Source organism: Pelophylax lessonae (genome assembly GCF_965119305.1).
Source record: "Pelophylax lessonae genome assembly, chromosome: 6".
Lineage (NCBI taxonomy): Eukaryota > Metazoa > Chordata > Amphibia > Anura > Ranidae > Pelophylax > Pelophylax lessonae.
Window position 1 is genome coordinate 73032239 of NC_138773.1, and position 18324 is coordinate 73050562.

Here is an 18324-nt window from a genome sequence, read left to right on the forward strand (position 1 = left end):
TTATGATTTTCTACACAGAAATCCCTTCTTTACTATACTCCCTTTCAGCTTAAAGTGTCCAACTTAAAAAAAAAAAAAAAATTGCATTATTTTAAATCATCGTAGTGTGAGGCAAGTTTTTTTTCATTCCAACATTAAAACATTAAAACGTCACAATCATTTAACGGTCCAGTGCCTCGTGGGATTATCCAGTGCAAACCTCAGTGTTAGGTTTTCAGTGCAGCCACACCCACTGCGCTAAGGAGGTGGGATAATGGGAGATCACTAGGTTACACACCATATAAAATGTAGGAAAGAGGAGGCACTGGTGGACGTTGGTCATCATCATAGGCCCAGCAAGAATTGGAATCTTCAAGATAAAGTGACAGAAAATGTTTTGTTCTCATGAGCTCTTGCTAGGAGTTTCCAAAATCATGTGGACGGAGGAATGTCTAGGTAATAAATGAAATGTTTAGACACACATGGACAAAGTACTTTCACTGTGGAAAAGTGAGGTCCTTGAAGATCACAGATGAATTCCTGGATGGAAACACTGGTGATAGATGACAATCCCGGACGGACACACAGGAAATGAAGACAGAACTAATGTCGTTTGGATTAGACAGCCGGCTTGCATCAAATACAGTGTCTGCTGTCAGAAGGGGAGCGTTGTGCCAGCCTCTTCTGCTTGTCTGAAACACCTCCAGCTTCCGGCATTGATGAGGTCATCCTATACAAAGCCTACTTCTGGTGGCTGCTGGAAATGGCTGAAGCTCAGGAAGACTTGCTCCAGTGTAATCTGGCTTACACAGTAATCTTCCAGATCAAACTTCTCCTTGGCCTTTTCAAGGATCCCAAATACCTAGGAGCAGGATGAGACTAGTTAATTCTGGGATCCACTGTATTATTAAAGTGGTTGTAAACCCCCCTGTACTGTCTGTACCCATAGGTAAGCCTATAATAAGGCTTACCTATAAGTAATGTAAATATCTCCTAAACTTGCACTGTTTGGCAGATATTTAGATTGCATGCAGCCGATGATGTCATCGGCGCATGTGCTCTGAAGGAATCGCCGCCTGTGCTGTTTCTTCGGGGCCCTGTGCCATGATCGGCAGCTCCCGCATGCGTGCACGGAAGTGACGTCACGTGGTTTCAGCCAGTAGCACAGTCGGAGTCCGCAGACCCAGAAGGAAGATAGGCAAAGATGGATGCGGCCTCCAGCGGGGACAACGCAGCCTTTGTTTGCAGGTAAGTGTCACTAATGGCACTTTTCCACTGCAAGTACCGGCTCGGCTCTACTCGGCCCTGCTTGGCCGGTTTGCTTTTCCACTGCTGGTACCGCATGGTATAGTGTCGGAACGGTTCGGTACGGTACAGTATAGGTTTGCTTTTCCACTAAAGTAGTACTAAAGTTGAGTGGGTGGGATAACAACGGGGTGGGTGGGATTCTCTGACCAATCAGTGGCTAGTAGTGACTGCATGCAAAGGATTGTGGGATATGGTACCAGTTTGGTACCTGTTGGAACCACAATCGAGTAGGTACTGTTTTTTCAGAGCCGTACCGTAACGTACCGTTCGGTTCCATGCAGTGGAAAAGCAAACCTATACCGTACCGTACCGAACCGTTCCGACCCTATACCATGCGGTACCAGCAGTGGAAAAGCACAAAAGCGTGCCGAACCGATACGGTTCCATGCAGTGGAAAAGCGCCATTAGAGCCGGTTCACACTGGGGCGACTTGTCAGGCGACAAGTCGCCGCGGGTCGCCTGCCATAGATTAGCACAGGACCCGTTCTAATAGGAGCGACACAAGTCGCTCCGACTTAGAAAAAGGGTCCTGAGCTACTTTGGGGTGACCTGGAGTGACCTGCATTGACTTCAATGATATGAAGTCCGTGCAGGTCGCGGTGCGAGCTGCGCACCCCGACTTCACAGGTCGCCCCGGGAAGTCGGGTCGCGCCTATGTGAACCGGCTCTTAATGTGCTCATATATGCATTTACTTTGCAGGTAAACAAAAGTTTCAGATAAATAAGTTTCAGATAAAATAGGAAAACAGTTGGGCAAAATGCTTCATCCAGATTTCCAAACACATGGAGGGACATTTATCAAACAAAGTAGTCACGAATTTAGATACAAGTCAGGTGGCTTCTCAGTTAACATGATCTAAAGGGCCATACACACGGGCCAAATATTGGTCAGTATTAGCCAGTTCAATAGAAACCGGCCAGAATTCGGCCCGTGTGTACGGCAGCCGGTGCTTTCCAATGTTTGGCGGGCTTCTGTCGAAAAGAGGGATGACAGAAAAATGTCTGCCAATCAGCATCTGATAAGTGCTCTCAGCCACAATAGCTCAGCGGGGAGATCGCTGTACTAACATTGGATTGCTAGTACCAGGATCTCTTCACGAGCTCTTCAGTTTTTTTTGGTTCAGCATGCTGGGTTAAACTAAAAAAAAAAAAACAATTGATAGTGAGTACCAGGCTTTAGAGATCGGAAGATTAAATTTAAAGTTCACCTAATAAATACAGTCCTAATTGGATTTGCAATTGGACAGATGCACTTTGTTTCTGTATTTTATCAGTGTGATTATACTTGTTTGGAGCCAATTCAAAACAACATAACCATAGGTATGCGCAGCCTATTGCATTAGGGTGTGCACCCCAAAGCTCAAACACACGTGCCTTTCTCTGCAGTGTCAGCTGCACTGGACAGTGAACGAATGGGAAGTGATCTGTGCTGAGCAACTTCCTGTTTATTCACAAACTGAAGCATAGTAAATGCAGTTTACTATACTTCAGTTATAAATGAACACAGTGAGTGAGTTCGTTTAGTGAGTGTTCACGATGTTCATTTAGAAAAGGAAGGGCCTGTAAATTACATATTTACTAGCCCCTTCCCCCACTCTCCATTTTGAAAAATCCTCCACAGCAGCTAGCGGGAGAGGAGAGGAGGGAAGCCAGCAGCACTGAGGGGGGTGCAACAGGGGGAGAAGCCTGGGCAGTAGAGGGAATTGACACCACACTTTGTGATTAGGATGTGCCCAAGCACACCTGGCACACCCCCTGTGCATGCCTATGAACAGAACTGAATATAGGGCATCATAAGAAACTAAAGTAAACAGGGGTGACCAGCGCTATGGGATTTTTAAATATGTGTATTATGCTTAACACAGAGGTGTCAGCTGCCAACAACCTACCCCGAAGGGTTGAAAAGTGAAGTATGTGCAAAGGATTGATACGGCGCTACCCCTTAAGTGATAAAGTGCTCAATGTGCAATAAAAATATAAATAAATATTTTCTGAAAGGTGCACTGGTAGTGAAATTAGTAGGTAACCAGATATCAACTACTAAAAAAATGTGCACAAACAGAATAAAAGTGCTAATGTGAAATAAATACAGAAGTAACCCAATATAAGTAGTGAATTTTATTTAAACAAACATAAACGGTGGGTTTTGTTTCCTTGAAAACAATAATAATGAAATAAAAAGTCTGTGCTGTAGTATCCTCGGGTGTAGTAACCCCAGTGAAAAGAGAAAATAGGTAATTCTCTGGTGCAAGAACTCCCACCAAAAATGAGCATGTGAATCAATCAGTGAAAAAATAAATGAAAAATAAATGAATTGAAATGTTCATAGGTTGCAAACATCCGTGCGCCCACTATATGTCGCACCTCTCATACAACCTGTGACAGGTGAATCCCGTGGGACAAATGTACCGAGGGTCTCTCCGGTGGTTTTTTTCTCCCTTAAAGTCTCGAAGATAAAAGAGGGAGAAGGAGGACCTCTTGGTGTAGTACAAACGGCATTTGCAGGAAAAAGATAGTAGTGACTTACAGTTGAAGCTGTCTACGATCAGCGCAAAAGGAGACCGGGAAGCTTCCGCGTTCCACGGCCCTGTCTCCGACAACCGGAAGTGACGCAATGACGTAGAGACTCCACCCTACGCGTTTCGTCAGAGGACGTCTGCTGGAGTGGCCGAAACGCGTAGGGTGGAGTCTCTACGTCATTGCGTCACTTCCGGTTGTCGGAGACAGGGCCGTGGAACGCGGAAGCTTCCCGGTCTCCTTTCGCGCTGATCGTAGACAAGACCAAGAGGTCCTCCTTCTCCCTCTTTTATCTTCGAGACTTTAAGGGAGAAAAAAACCACCGGAGAGACCCTCGGTACATTTGTCCCACGGGATTCACCTGTCACAGGTTGTATGAGAGGTGCGACATCTAGTGGGCGCACGGATGTTTGCAACCTATGAACATTTCAATTCATTTATTTTTCATTTATTTTTTTACTGATTGATTCACATGCTCATTTTTGGTGGGAGTTCTTGCACCAGAGAATTACCTATTTTCTCTTTTCACTGGGGTTACTACACCCGAGGATACTACAGCACAGACTTTTTATTTCATTATTATTGTTTTCAAGGAAACAAAACCCACCGTTTATGTTTGTTTAAATAAAATTCACTACTTATATTGGGTTACTTCTGTATTTATTTCACATTAGCACTTTTATTCTGTTTGTGCACATTTTTTTAGTAGTTGATATCTGGTTACCTACTAATTGCACTACCAGTGCACCTTTCAGAAAATATTTATTTATATTTTTATTGCACATTGAGCACTTTATCACTTAAGGGGTAGAGCCGTATCAATCCTTTGCACATACTTCATCATAAGGAACTGAATATCTAGACATGATTCCCAGCCACAGAGAATAAAGGCTGCTACGCACGGGCCGAATATCGGCCGGTTCAGCAAAAACTGCCTGACATTCAGCCTGCGTGTACAGCAGCCTGTCCGACAGAAGCTGGTCTAACAACCAACGATCAGCCAATGGCTGCAAATGCTGATCAGTGTGTCCTGGCGGGGGCAGTCCCCCTTTTAGAACACAATAGCTCAGTGGGTAAATCACTGTACTAACATTGTTTGTGTTAGTGCAGCAATCTGTCTGTTGGGTTGAATGAAAAAACACTCCCCATGTGTACCAGGCTTTAGAATGGACTGAAGTATAGCTTGAAAAATACTGGGGGTTATGCAGCCAATAACTACACATTGTCTTACCTGAGCCCAACTCAGCTTCTGATTTGTTATGTGGTAATGAACCATACCTTGGTGCTCATGCTTCAGTAGGCTGCCTGCAAAGGGCAAAAAGCAAAAGGGCCGTGTTAACAAAGCAAACAATTCATCAGCCAAGATGGGTCTTTTAACATCTTGCTTCTCAAGCCAATTTTGAAACTTGTTTGAAGCTCCTACATGTAAAAATCTACTTTTTTTTTAATAGAAATTTACTTAGAACCCCCAAACATTATATACCGTATATATTTTTTTTTTTAGCAGAGACCCTATGGAACAAAATGGTGGGTGTTGCAATTTTTTATGTCACACGGTATTTGCGCAGCGGTTTTTCAAATGCATTTAAAAAAAAAAAAACAGAGTTAGCCCAATTTTGTTGTGTAATGTGAAAGATGATGTTATGCCAAGTAAATAGATACCCAACATGTAATTGCTTCCAAATTGCGTCTGCCCGTGGAATGGGGGCAAACTACTGTGCTTAAAATTCTCCATAGGCGACGCATTAAACGCCTTTACAGGTTACCAGTTGTTGCACAGGAGATCTGGTGCTAGAATTATTGCTCTCGCTCTCATGTTTGCGACTATACCTCACGTGTGGTGCGATCGCCGTTTACATATGCGTGCGGGAGTAATGTATGCATTTGCGCATAAACACAGTGGCGCTTTAATTTTTTAATTTATTTTATACAAAATTATTATTTTTTTTTTTTTTGGGCACTTTTTTTTGTACTGACTCTATTGCTATCACAAGGAATGAACAATATCCCTTGTGACAGCATGGGCTGTGACAGGTCCTCTTTATAGAGATAATGGGATTTTTGTACTTACCGTAAAATCCATTTCTCCAAGTTCATTGGACACAGCGCTCCTTAAATCATAACTACTAGGTTATAATGCCTCCTCCAGGAGTAGGACTAGGCAGAACAAAAAAACACCTGGCTATGCCCATGGGCTTTCCTCAGCTGGTATAAAACCCCCTCTCTGCTCTAGGTAATCAGTTTAGTAGCAAGCAGTATTAGAAGTATCAGAACTCCATAAAGGGGTGGGTGCTGTGTCCATCGATGAACTCAGAGAAATGGATTTTACGCTAATTACAAAAATCCCATTTTCTCTTTTGTTCATCGAAAGGACACAGCGCTCTATAAAATTAGAACTAGTGGGACGTCCAAAAGCAACCCAAGGCTAAACATAAGAGCCCTTAACCAGGACAAAGGAGCATTGTCTGAAAAATAAAAGTTTAAAGAAAAACACCCCTCAAGAGGGAACAGCCCCTCTTAAACAGCAGCCTGCGAAACTTTGCAGGCAAAAGAAGCATCCACAGATGCCAAAGTATCTGCCTTGAAGAATTTTGTGAATTTATGCACCGACGACCAAATGGCCGCATTGCAAACTTGCAATATTGATGCCTGATGACAGAAGGTCCAAGAAGCACTCAGCGCCCGAGTAGAATGCGCCGTGACAGGGAAAGGTGGAACCTGACCTTTAATGGAATAGGCCTGAGTCACCGTCTGTCTGATCCATCTGGAGATGGTAGCCGAAGAAGCGGCCAACCCTTTTCTTGGTCCATCAGTAACCACAAAAAATGAGTCTGACCTCTGAAAGGACTCAGTAGCTGCTATATACACCCGAATCGCACAAACCACATCCAAGGTATGCAAAACAAATTCCTTGGGATAAGTCGGCTTGGGACACAAGGAAGGCAACACAATGTCCTCATTCAAAGGGAAGTCAGAGACAACTTTGGGCAAGAATGATGGACAGGGACGAAGAACCACTTTATCCCAATGGACCACTAAATAGGGACTGCGACAGGATAATGCCGCCAATTCCGATACCCTGCGGGCCGAGGTATTAGCCACCAAGAATGTCACCTTCTGGAATAACGTAGGCAAGGGAATCTCCCGAATATTCTCAAATGGAGGTTTCTGAAGAACCGCAAGTTCTAAATCTAAATCCCATGGCGGAAAAAGAGAACGTACAGGTGGAGCCACATGTCGAACTCCCAGAATGAAGGTACGAACTAAAGAGTGCGTGGCTAGGGGTCGCTGAAAGAAGATTGCCAGGGCAGACACCTGGCCCTTGATGGTACTCAAGGCCAACTTCTGTTCCAACACCCTGTTGAAGAAAGGTTAAGATCCGAGCCACAGAAAAGGATTGTGGATGAGCGACAATTGACTCACACCAAGAAATGCACGCTTTCCACGTACGATGGTTTATCTTGCTGAAAGTCGACTTTCTCGCCTTCATACAGAAGGGATCCCTGATCCAGACAGACCTCTATCCCTCAGTACCTGGCTTTCAATAGCTAAGCCATTAAAACCAGCGACTGTAAAGCAGGATGGTAGATTCAGCCCTTGGGACTCTGAGAGGAAGCCCCCCAAAGGATGTTTATGGCCACCAGACTAATTGGAAGATCCTTGCCCTTGATTCCTCACAGGAATTATGGAAGAAGCCTGATCCCAAGGATGATGCTCATCTTACAGTGGCCCCTGGGCGCCTGTGAGGTCTGCCAGAGGAACCCATGATCCCACAATGAACCTCAGTATTCTCCTGTGGAGCCGAACGTGCGAAAGGAGCTGCATGTAGGACTGTGCAAAAGACCGGTCTTGAAGGTGGATACCACCAGACTCAGAACCTGTATGCTAAATGGGAGAGAGGACTATCTCTGTGTGACAGAAGCCGGTGAATCACGGCCTGTGGTTACTGAAGTTTGTCCAGAGAAAGGACCACCCTGATCAGAATTAGGACAGGGATAGGGGGGACCTTAGGTAGTTCAAACATGACCTGAATTAAATCTGCACAAGGAGACTCGGGACCTAAAAAAAAACTAAAAAGGACAAGCTTTGTCCCCCTTTCGGAGTACCCCCAAAATAATCATTTAGTCGATCCCCTTGACGCTCATGAAGGAGGTTCATGAGGCCGGAACCAGCAAAGTTGTCCCCCCACTCCAATAATGGGTGAGAGCATACCTTCATGCTGAAGGGGTCTTGTCTGCGGGTCTGGAGAAGCTAGCTCTAGGCTTACCAGACCAAGGATTCTTGGAACCTCTCAGGGAAGATTTGAAAGATCTAGTTCCCTTATTCTCGATTCTAGAAGCACAAAATAATTTTCTATGTGCTGAGCAGGAGGGCCCCGTCTGCCACAAGGCTCCTTCCCTTTGCTAGACTATGGCAGGAAGTTACTCTTCACCCCTGTGATACCCTTAATTATGTCATCCAGGGTAGCCCCAAGAAGGCGATCGCCTTGAAAAGGCAGATCAATGAGAGCTTTCTTAGAGGCTTGGTCTGTGGACCAATTCTTAAGCCACAGCACGCACCTAATCACCACCGCTGAAACAGAAAGTTTGGACAGCACAGAAGCTGTAGCCAAAGCTGCATCAAAAATAAACTGCAAACCATTGACCAACTGAAGCGCTAAATCAACATAAGCAGCGGGGACCTACTCACTCACAGGCCCTGGCGCAAAAGCTTGGCCCATTTAGTTAGGGTCTGAGACACCAAGGTTGAGGCAGAAAGTGACGGCAATGTTGAACCAGCCATAGTAAACATGCTGCGTGCCACAGCCTCCGCTGTCCTGTCAGCCGGGTGCTTAAAGGACGGGGATTCCTCTACTGGGATCATGGTAGCTTTGTTCAACCTGGAAACAGGAGAGTCCATCACTGGTAGACTAGTCCACTTTTTTAAAAGTGACTCCTCAAAAGGGTAACGTACAGCAAAACATTTGGGGACCACAAAGGGTAATTTTGGTTGTTCTCATTCCTTTAAGGAAAACCTGTCAAAATAAGGCACATAAGGAAAAACCTTTGGAGTGCGAGGTGGCTTATGCATACCAAACGACACAGCCACGTCCGTGGCTACATCAGCCGCATCCTCATTTTTTAAGTCTCACGCACTGCAGTGATAAGTGCGTCTACCATTGCTTTTTTTAATTCGCTGCTGCGAGCATGGAGGAATCATCCTCACTATCTGATGGATCTGGGGGTGTGATATTAAGCCCCCCTGGACAGGCCTAGAACACGGCGGCATCAGGCTTAGAATCACATGAGACAGACTGAGCAGGGAAAGGCAGGGACGTTTCCCCTGGGCCTTTGCCCAGATGCCACTTTCACCCGGCACATTTAGTGCTGCAGGACCACCGTCAGTGCAACCATGGGAAGCTGGGGCTTCGAGGGACCTGCCACCTCCATGAGGGGACCAGTGCGGGAGATGTGACCCTGAGGCTCTATAAGGAAAGGAAGACCTTGCAGAAACAATCTTTTGGCTCCACTTAAGGATGCCCCCAAGGCTCAGGGTACCTATCAGCAGAGAGAGAGATAACAGGGACCCCCAAAGACTCACCCTACCGATCGCAGGAGCGCCAAGAATTTTGTCCCAGCATCACCATAGACACCATCCCTGTTCATATATCCCCGACACAGGAAGAGGTAACTGAGGAGGAAGAGGAGGAGCTTCGGCATCCTCACGAGGCTTTAATCATCTCCAGTGTCACCCGGACTAAGGGAAAATGGCCCCCCATGACATCATCGGGCTACACAAACATGACCGCAAACTGGAGACCAGCCAGACTAAGGAAAAACGGGCCCTGTGACATAATCGGGCTACACAAACATGGCCGCCAGCTGCAGATCAGCCAAAGAGAAAATGGCCTCCGTGACATCATCGGGCTACACAAACATGGCTGCCAACTGGAGACAAGCCAGACTAAGGTAAAATGGCCCCTGTGACATCATCGGGCTACACAAACATGGCCGCCAACTGGAGACCAGCCAGACTAAGGGAAAATGGCCACCATCAGATACAGTATGCTGCCAGGATCTTCCCTGCTCCCTCTGCAAGGGGACCCCCTCCTGAAGGCAGGACACACGTATTGGGAGACTCCGCTGCACACGCTGCACTGGTCCCCCCCTGCACTATACCCACACTGCAAGCAGTGGGGCATGCACCTAGGGGGTCTCCTAAACTGGGACCCCTCCAGACTACCAGGGCAGGACACATTATCCCAGGACCCTTACAGAGTGGTAATACTGGTGGAGACCCCAGGGGTCTCGGCTGCATGCTCTGCCCTGGGACCCCCACCAGACTCCAGGTCCTGACAGGGGGGAAAGGGAGTGGGGGAAGCCCAGCTCACTGAAGGAATTTAAGGATGAGAGGAGGGAACCGGCAGGCAGGTCCGACCATCCCTGGAGGTTTCCCACGTCCACCCCAAAAAAAACAGCAAAAGGGGAGAGGGGGGACTGTACTTACCCTTCCATGGTGGGGGTAACGCTCCAGACAGAATCCTCGCCACTGAAGTAGGGGAGCTGTCGGCCAAGGGACCCAAGCCCAGTCATATGCGTCCCTGCAAGATGTTTAATATTGCGGCCGACCTAGCGCGTAGCTACCGTCTGCAAGTGCTCGCTGGCTGGGCTGGGGGAACCACTGGATCTACATTATCCAGCTCGGCAGTTGATTGTAGATCTCCCAAGAGAAAAAACAAAAAATGTAAGGAAGGAGAAAAAAATTGCTAGCACCAGGGAGCGCAGCCGGGAGCCTAGGTCCTGACTCCTGACTGGACAGATTAAAACTGATTACCTAGAGCAGAGAGGGGGATTATATACCAAGCTGAGGAAGGCCCATGGCCGTAGCCAGGTGTTTTTGTTCTGCCTAGTCCTACTCCTGGAGGAGACAAAATAACCCACTAGTTATGATTTATGGAGCGCTGTGCCCGTTGATGAACGAAAGAGAAATGGGGTCTATTAGACCCCAAATCTCTCCTCTGGCCTCTCTCGCTCTGATCAGGTGCTTTTCTAGCCGTTGGTGGCCAGGTAAACAAAGGGGCGGAACTGGAAGTGACAAACTACTCGTCGCTCCCAGTTTCCGGGGTTACAGAGAGAGGGGAACAACATCAGTTCCTCCCTCTCTGTACAGGACAGCTATCGCCACCGAACGCATCACTCCCGGGTACCGTGATGGGACAGGGGAGCCCAGGAGAGGCAGTGGCAGGTGGGACCCCCCTTCCGCCACCCGCAGAAGTGATCGAGTGGCTAATTAGCCACTCGGATCACTTCTGAATGAAAGAGAATCGCCGGCTGAAAAGAATGATACGGGAATGATGCCTGTAGATGCAGGCATCATCCCGGTAAAACCACTGAAACCCAAGGACCTACAGGAACGTCCTTGGGTGGGAAGTAGTTAAAACTGTTAGGGTGCCTACATATACTTATTTGGAGGAGTAGATAGATATCTACAAAGAAGGACGAGCAGTGACACAGCTGCTAACCTGGAAATCTGTTCCTTTGTGTGACTGGCTGAAATTATGTAATGATATGATGTGTGGGTGACCCTTCATTTTCTTTTCAGGAAAGATTGTCTCCCTTACACAAAGCAGCAGCCTGGCTTTCCTGCAGTCCAACACCCCTCCCCAAAACTAGTGCACAAATCAGCAGTTCAGGTAGCAATAGGTGGGGTGGGTGAGGTGTGAATCGACCACAGGAGAGCTGGGCTGCTACTTTGTTTGAGGGAGCCATGATCCAACTTCTCCATATTGCTGCACATCAAATTTTACGCTTGCATCATAAGCATCAGAACAAATATTTGTTGTTGCTGTTATTGAACACTCACCTGGGAAGACAGCTTCTACAAATTCCTTGAAGGCTTTCACGTCATCTTCTCCTCTGGAAGTCTTGGCAAGCAATGTATAACCACTGCCAAATTTGCTTTTTAGGTGCTGGGGGCTACCGAGACACTTAAGCTGACCATTTACCATAATAGCGAGCCGTGTACAAAGAGCCTCACACTCTTCCATACTACAGGAAAGAGAAAATTGGTTTTGCAATGTTATTTCTAGGATTCATTTTTTTACTTGAGCACTCAGTCATTTCCAACCTTCTCACCTATGAGAGGTGATGATCACGGCTTTCCCACTTTCCCGTGTCCTCGTCACAGCATCCCACAGCAACCTCCGAGCTACAGGGTCCATTCCAGTGGATGGCTCATCCATGAAAATAACAGGTGGGCCTCCAATCAGAGCAATACCAGCACTGAGCTTCCTCTTGTTTCCGCCACTAAGAACAGAAAAATGGGTGGCATAGTGTAACCAATAGTAGTATAGGTAGCAGGAAAGAAAATGAGGAGGGACTCTGGGGCTTCATTGAGCATTAGGGCAGCCATTCTCATTACATATACAGTATAATGAAGCAATTGGCCTTGATAGTATTCAACCCAGAGTTCTAAAAAAACTTTGAGGTATAGTTGTTGGACCATTAACAGATCTTTTTATTAAATCTTCAACAGGAGATGTTCCCCATGACTGGTGGACAGCTAGTATTGTACCTAAAAGGTAGAAGCTGGCAATTACAAGCCAGTGAGTTTAACATCAGTTAATGGAATCACTGCTGAAAAGAAGGATCACTGATCACCTAAAAATACTCAACTTGCTGAACCCAAAGCAGCATGGCTTTACTGAGGGTAGATCATGCCTGATTGAATCTTCTCACTAAATTACCAATGTTTTGGACCAGGGCAGTGCTGTGGACATAGCATTTCTTGATTTCAGCAAGGTATTTGATAGAGTTCCACATAATGATCTAATACAAAAGTTGCACAAGCTACGACTTAACCCTTGGGTGGTTCAGTGGATTTGCAGTTGTCTAAAAGGATAGATACCAGTGTGTAGTTGTAAATGGGGTTCATTCAGAACAGAGACCAGTCACTAGGGTCCTGTTCTATTTAAACTATATGTAAGTGATATAACTAAAAGGTTTGTTAGGCAAGGTATGTCTTTTTGCCGATGATGAAAAGGGTGGATATCTCTGGAGTTGCCTATAACATTGAACATGATTTGGCATTGCTGGAAGATTGGCCAAAGCAGTGTAAACTGCAGTTCAATGTTTCTATATGTAAAAAAATGCACCTAAGGAAAGGGAATCCATTGACAGAGTAAAACATTGGGGGTACAGTGTTGGTCAGCACTACAAAGGAAAAAGATTTGGGGGTACTTATTTCAGATGATTGAAAAATGAGCAAACAATGTGACCAGGCAATGGAAAAAGCGAATAGAATTCTAGGATGCTTTACTAGAGGGATCTCAAGCAGGAGGAAGGAGATTCTGATTCCCCTATATAGAACTTTAGTAAGACCTCATTTAAAATATGGTGTCCAGTTCTGGAGACCTCACTTACAGAAAAATATTGATACGATAGAACAAGTCCCAAGATGGTAACAAAAATGGTTAAAGGTTTGAGGGATAAAACATATATCGAGACTAACTTTAGGAACTTAAAGGAGAAGTACAGCCAAAGCTTGTTTGGCTGTACAAAACAGTCACCAGCTCTCTACTCACGGAGCTCTGGGAACCCAGCGATCGGCGGTCTTTGATCACTCGGTTCTCAGTCTTAGAGCGTACGGGGGACCAATGTAGCATCCACCTAGGTAAGTATAATTTAGAAAAAAAAAAAAAAGTCTCTTTTAATATGTACAGTCTGGAGGAAAGAAGGGAAAGGGGAGACATGATAAAAACCTTTAAATAAATCGGGGGGGGGGGGGGGGTTAATAAAGTTAAGGAGGGAAGTTTTTTCAATCTAAAACCAAAATCAGAAACACGGAGACGTAACCTCAAACTAACTGGAGAAAGTTCAAAACTAATCTTAGAAAGTATTATTTTACTGAAAGGGTAGTTGATGATTGGAAAAAACTTTCAGCAGAGGTAGTGAGACAGTCAACAGTAAATAGCTTCAAACATTCTTGGGATAAACAGATCTATACTCTGACAAAAAAATTTAACAAAAAAACAAACAAAAAAATAAAAAATGGGCAGACTCGATGCGCTTTTCTGCCTTTTTTCTGCCGTCACTTTTCTATGTTTCTATATAGGGTCTAATTCATGTTTAATAGTACTATACAATGACTGGGATTCACTCACTCTCCAAAGTATAACACAGGTATAGATTATAGATTGTTCCATCACAAGCTCCTCACCTATATGTCCGCACCAGCTTATTTGCGTAAGCTTCCAGGAGCAAACCGCGCAGCATGTTCTCCACACAGCTGGTGATGTAGGTCTCAGGGACACCACGAAGACGAGCATACAAGCACAAAGTCTCCCGACCAGTCATGTGCTCCAGCAGGGGGTCAAACTGAGGACAATAGCCAATCCGCTGCTGGGCCTAAGAAATTAAAGTGTTCACAAGCACATAATGTACAGTCTATTTTTTCAGATATGTATTTGAAAGATATATCTTATGTGATAATCCTATCAATTTGTGATAAGACTTTCAACACCTTGAATTTAAGTACAGTTTGATTACATATCTTCATCGGTAGCCATATTTACTCATTACATACTCAAGCTCTGCTTCCTGCTTTGCAGTGCTACACAATAATTGTACATGCTCACAACGCATGTTTGTTGCTAGCTCAGTGAAAACAATGCACCAAGGCTACAACTACAAAAAAAAAAAAGTGAAAGCGATGCCAAAAATGACTGAACTTGTAACACAAATAAAACCCAAAATATGTTTGCTACAATACAATATATACCATAATTTCCCTTCAGGGCGGGTTCACACCAGAAAAACGCACTCCAGGTTTGTTCCGGGTGCCCTTCTGCATGTGCGTTTTTAGTGTGTTTCTGAGCGTTTTTTTAGTATTCAATAATTTTTATTCGGTTTTTCAAAACAATTAGAAACAAAAAAGGGGGTTAACATAAAGAAAATAAACACACACCAGTGTACTCAAGCGTACAAAACAGTGTACCATTTGTATCAAACACTATAACACAAACACTATAATCTTAATCTTATTTTTTTTCCCACTGCACTAGGGTCAGGTGCACTTTTTTTCTTCCTTTTTCTTATTTTTTCCCCACTGCACTAGGGTCAGGTACACTTTTGATGTATTTTTGATGCATTCCAGTGCATTTTAGGGCGGATTTTAATGCGTTTTACCGCATTCCAGTAAAGTCCAATGCAGGAAAAAAATGGGAATTTGTGACTTACTGTAAAATCCATTTCTCTGATGTTCATTAATGGACACAGCTCCTGATTCTTCTTAACCATTGGGATATACTGCCCCCTACAGGAGTAGGACACTAGGCAGGAAAAAGCTTGACTACGCCTATGGGCAGTCCCAGGGGGTATACACTCCCACTCTCAGCTATAGGCACTCAGTTTTGTTACAAGCAGTGTCAGAAGAAAGCCAACCCCACAGAGTGGTGAGTGCTGTGTCCGTCAATGAACATCAGAGAAATGGATTTTATGTTAAGTCAAAAATCCCATTTCTCTTTCGTTCGTTGACGGACACCGCTCCTGATTCTTCTTAACCATTGGGACGTCCCAAAGCAGTGTTAAACATGAGGGGTGGGGAAAAAAAAAAAAAATCAGAAAAAAAATTCCCAAGCCTAACCATAGCCAATCAGGTAACATAGAGCTCTACCATAAACAACTGGAGTTCACCTGAATAACAACACACCCTTAAAGAGGACCAGGTCCTCTAAACAGCAACCTGCAAATCCTCACGGCCAAAAAAGTATCCGCAGATGCCAACATATCCACTTTAAAAACTTTGTAAAAGTGTGCACCGACGACCAGGTGGCCGCCTTGCAAACCTGCGTCACTGACGCATGCTGAAGGAAAGCCCAGGAGGCACGAGGCACCCTAATAGAGTGCGCCTTGATAGGGAGAGGAGGAACCTGACACTTGACGGAAAAGGCCTGAAGCACCGTCTGTCTGATCCATCTGGAAATGGTCACAGAGGAAGCGGACAACCCTTTGTGAGGTCCGTCCGTGAGCACAATAGAGTCTGAATTTTTTAAAAGACTCCATAAGCTGCCAGGTACACCCTAATTGCCCAGACCACATCCAAGGCATGCAAGGCAATTTCCTTCGGATGTTTAGGCCTGGGACACAGGGAAGGCAATACAATGTCTTCAGACAAATGAAAGTCAGAGACCACCTTAGGAAGGAATGACGGACAGGGGCGAAGCACCACCTTATCCTTGTTAAAACACCATAAAGTGAAAGAAAAGGTAACGCCGCCAGTTCAGACACCCAGCACGCCGGGTTGAAAGCCACCAAAAAGGCCACCTTCTTGAACAGCGAAAGCAGGAAAAACTCCTGAATATTTTCATAGGGAGGCTTCTGTAGAGCTGAAAGCACCAAATTAAGATCCCAGGGCGGCAACGGAGCCTGCTCTGAAGGAACGAATAGTTGGACACCCCGAAGAAAGGCACACACCAGGGAGTGTGTGGCCAAAGGTCGTTGAAAAAAAAAAAGCCAAAGCTGATACCTGGCCCTTGATGGTACTCAAGGCCAATTGCTGTTCAACCACCCATTGAAGGAAGGTTTAGATCCGATCCACCGAGAAGGAGCGAGGATGAACCCCAAGAGACTCACACCACGCAAAGTACTTCTTCCACGTACAACAGTAGATCTTCCTAGAAGTAGATTTCCTAGCTTTCAACAGATTAGGAATCACTGACCCAGACAAACCTCTATACTTCGGCACCTGGCGTTCAACAGCCAAGCCGTCAAAGCCAGTGACTGTAATGCAGGATGGAAGATCAGTCCTTGGGACAGCTGATCCTCTCTGAGAGGAAGTCCCCAAGGAGCATCGGAGACCAGCCGTACCAGATCGGCGGACCAAGACCGGCGAAACCAGTATGGAGCCACTAGAATGACCAGAATCCTTTCTGCCTCGATCCTGCACAGGAGTCGTGGCAGGAGTTTGAGAGAACTGGAACAAGACGCCAGCCCACCTTAGAATGCCAGCTACTTACCGAGCCGCCAGTACATCTCCTGTGCCCCCTTGATGATTGACCTTGACCACCGCCATGGCCTTGCTTGAATTAATTTGTACCGGACACCCCTGAAGACGAATTGTCCGATCAGCTAGACAAAGTCTGATCGCTCGGAGTTCCAGTACATTAATTGGCAGTCTGGACCCCCTAAACACATGAACGAAGCCACCTCTAGAGACCGTGGATCCTTGTCCCATTTCACCAGAATCTCTTTTGCAGAGATCTTGTGTGGAATTGTGCAAACAGAATGCCTAAAAGATGGACACCATCAGGCCCATCACCCACATGCAAGCCCAGGGGGATGACCATCTGCTAAACAACAGAAGCTGAATTGCCTCCTGCAATGTCTGGGGTTCTTCCAGAGGGAGAAACACTCTAGCTGCGGCCGAGTCCAGAGTCAGACCCAAATAGTCCAGTTTTTGAGGACAGAACCAAAGCAGACTTCTGAAGGTTCAGAATCCAACCGAACTCCCGCAGAGTTCACAGAGTAATCTCCAGATATCCATCAGAGCAGTCTGAGACTCCGCTTGCAGAAGATCGCCCAGGTAGCGCAGTACCGCAATCCCCTGCAGACTCAAACAATACCAGCACAGAGGCCAACACTTTTGTGAAGACCCGAGGCGAGACCAAAGGTCAACGCCATAAAGTGATACTGCTTCTCACCCATGTCAAAACAGAGGTGGTGACGGGCACATATTAGAATGTGCGGGTAGGCGTCCTTGATGTTGATAGAAGCAGGAAGAAAACCCCCTGATGTAGGGACACCACTACCATGCGAAAGGACTTCATGCGGAACTTCAGTAGCCGCACAAAGCAGTTTAGTGCCATGAGGTCCAGAATTGGACTTACCTTGCCTTGCTTCCTGGGAACTGTAAAGCGGTTTGAGTAAAAACTCCTAAAAAAGTTACAAAGTTGGGACGGGAACAATCAACCCTTAAAGTAACAGGTCTTGCACTGCCCCAAAGAAACCCTGTAAGCGATCTGGGGACAAGTGCAGGTTGGAAGGGAAGAACCTTTCTGGAGGATAAGACCACACTCGATCTTGTAGCCTGACCGAATAACTTTGTGGACCCACTCGTTCAGTACCAGGGAGTTCCATGGATCCAGAAACCAGAGAAGATATCCCCCACCCCAGATATAGGTTAGGGCGCCCCTTCATGCAGAGGCAGCCTTGTCTGGAAGAGCCCACTCGTGGCTTGCCAGACCAGGTCCTCTTGCAACCTCCCGTGGAGGCCCTGACTTTTGATCCCTTGTCTTGATTTCCTGAGGGACGAAAAATCCTCTCATGAGCAGAGGAGAATTGCCCACGTCTACAATGGATCTTCTTGCCCTTGGTAGCCAGCGGAAGAAGAGTACTCTTCCCCCCTGTGAGACCCTTAACCATGTCATCCAATGAAGCTCCAAACAGTCGATCCCCTACAAGGGGGAGATCAGATTAGGCCTTCTTAGAAGTCTGGTCCGCAGACCAGCATTTCAGCCAGATAATACGCCGAGGGACCACTACT

The 18324-nt window shown here is 45.9% G+C and overlaps 1 protein-coding gene across 2 annotated transcripts in view; it reads right to left on the reverse strand.

Annotated features, from left to right (window-relative positions):
- Positions 1-413: 413 nt before the first annotated feature.
- Positions 414-18324, reverse strand: part of ABCA3 (ATP binding cassette subfamily A member 3) — an 899850-nt gene continuing 881939 nt past the window's right edge. For both annotated transcript variants that reach the window (XM_082262135.1, XM_082262134.1), the window contains exons 28-32: positions 14002-14189; positions 11919-12089; positions 11647-11831; positions 5036-5109; positions 414-841 (exon numbers count right to left, since the gene is read on the reverse strand). In XM_082262135.1, the coding sequence (XP_082118261.1) occupies positions 710-841; positions 5036-5109; positions 11647-11831; positions 11919-12089; positions 14002-14189 (750 nt within the window). In that variant the 3' untranslated portion in view covers positions 414-709. The remainder of the gene's footprint in view (positions 842-5035; positions 5110-11646; positions 11832-11918; positions 12090-14001; positions 14190-18324) is intronic.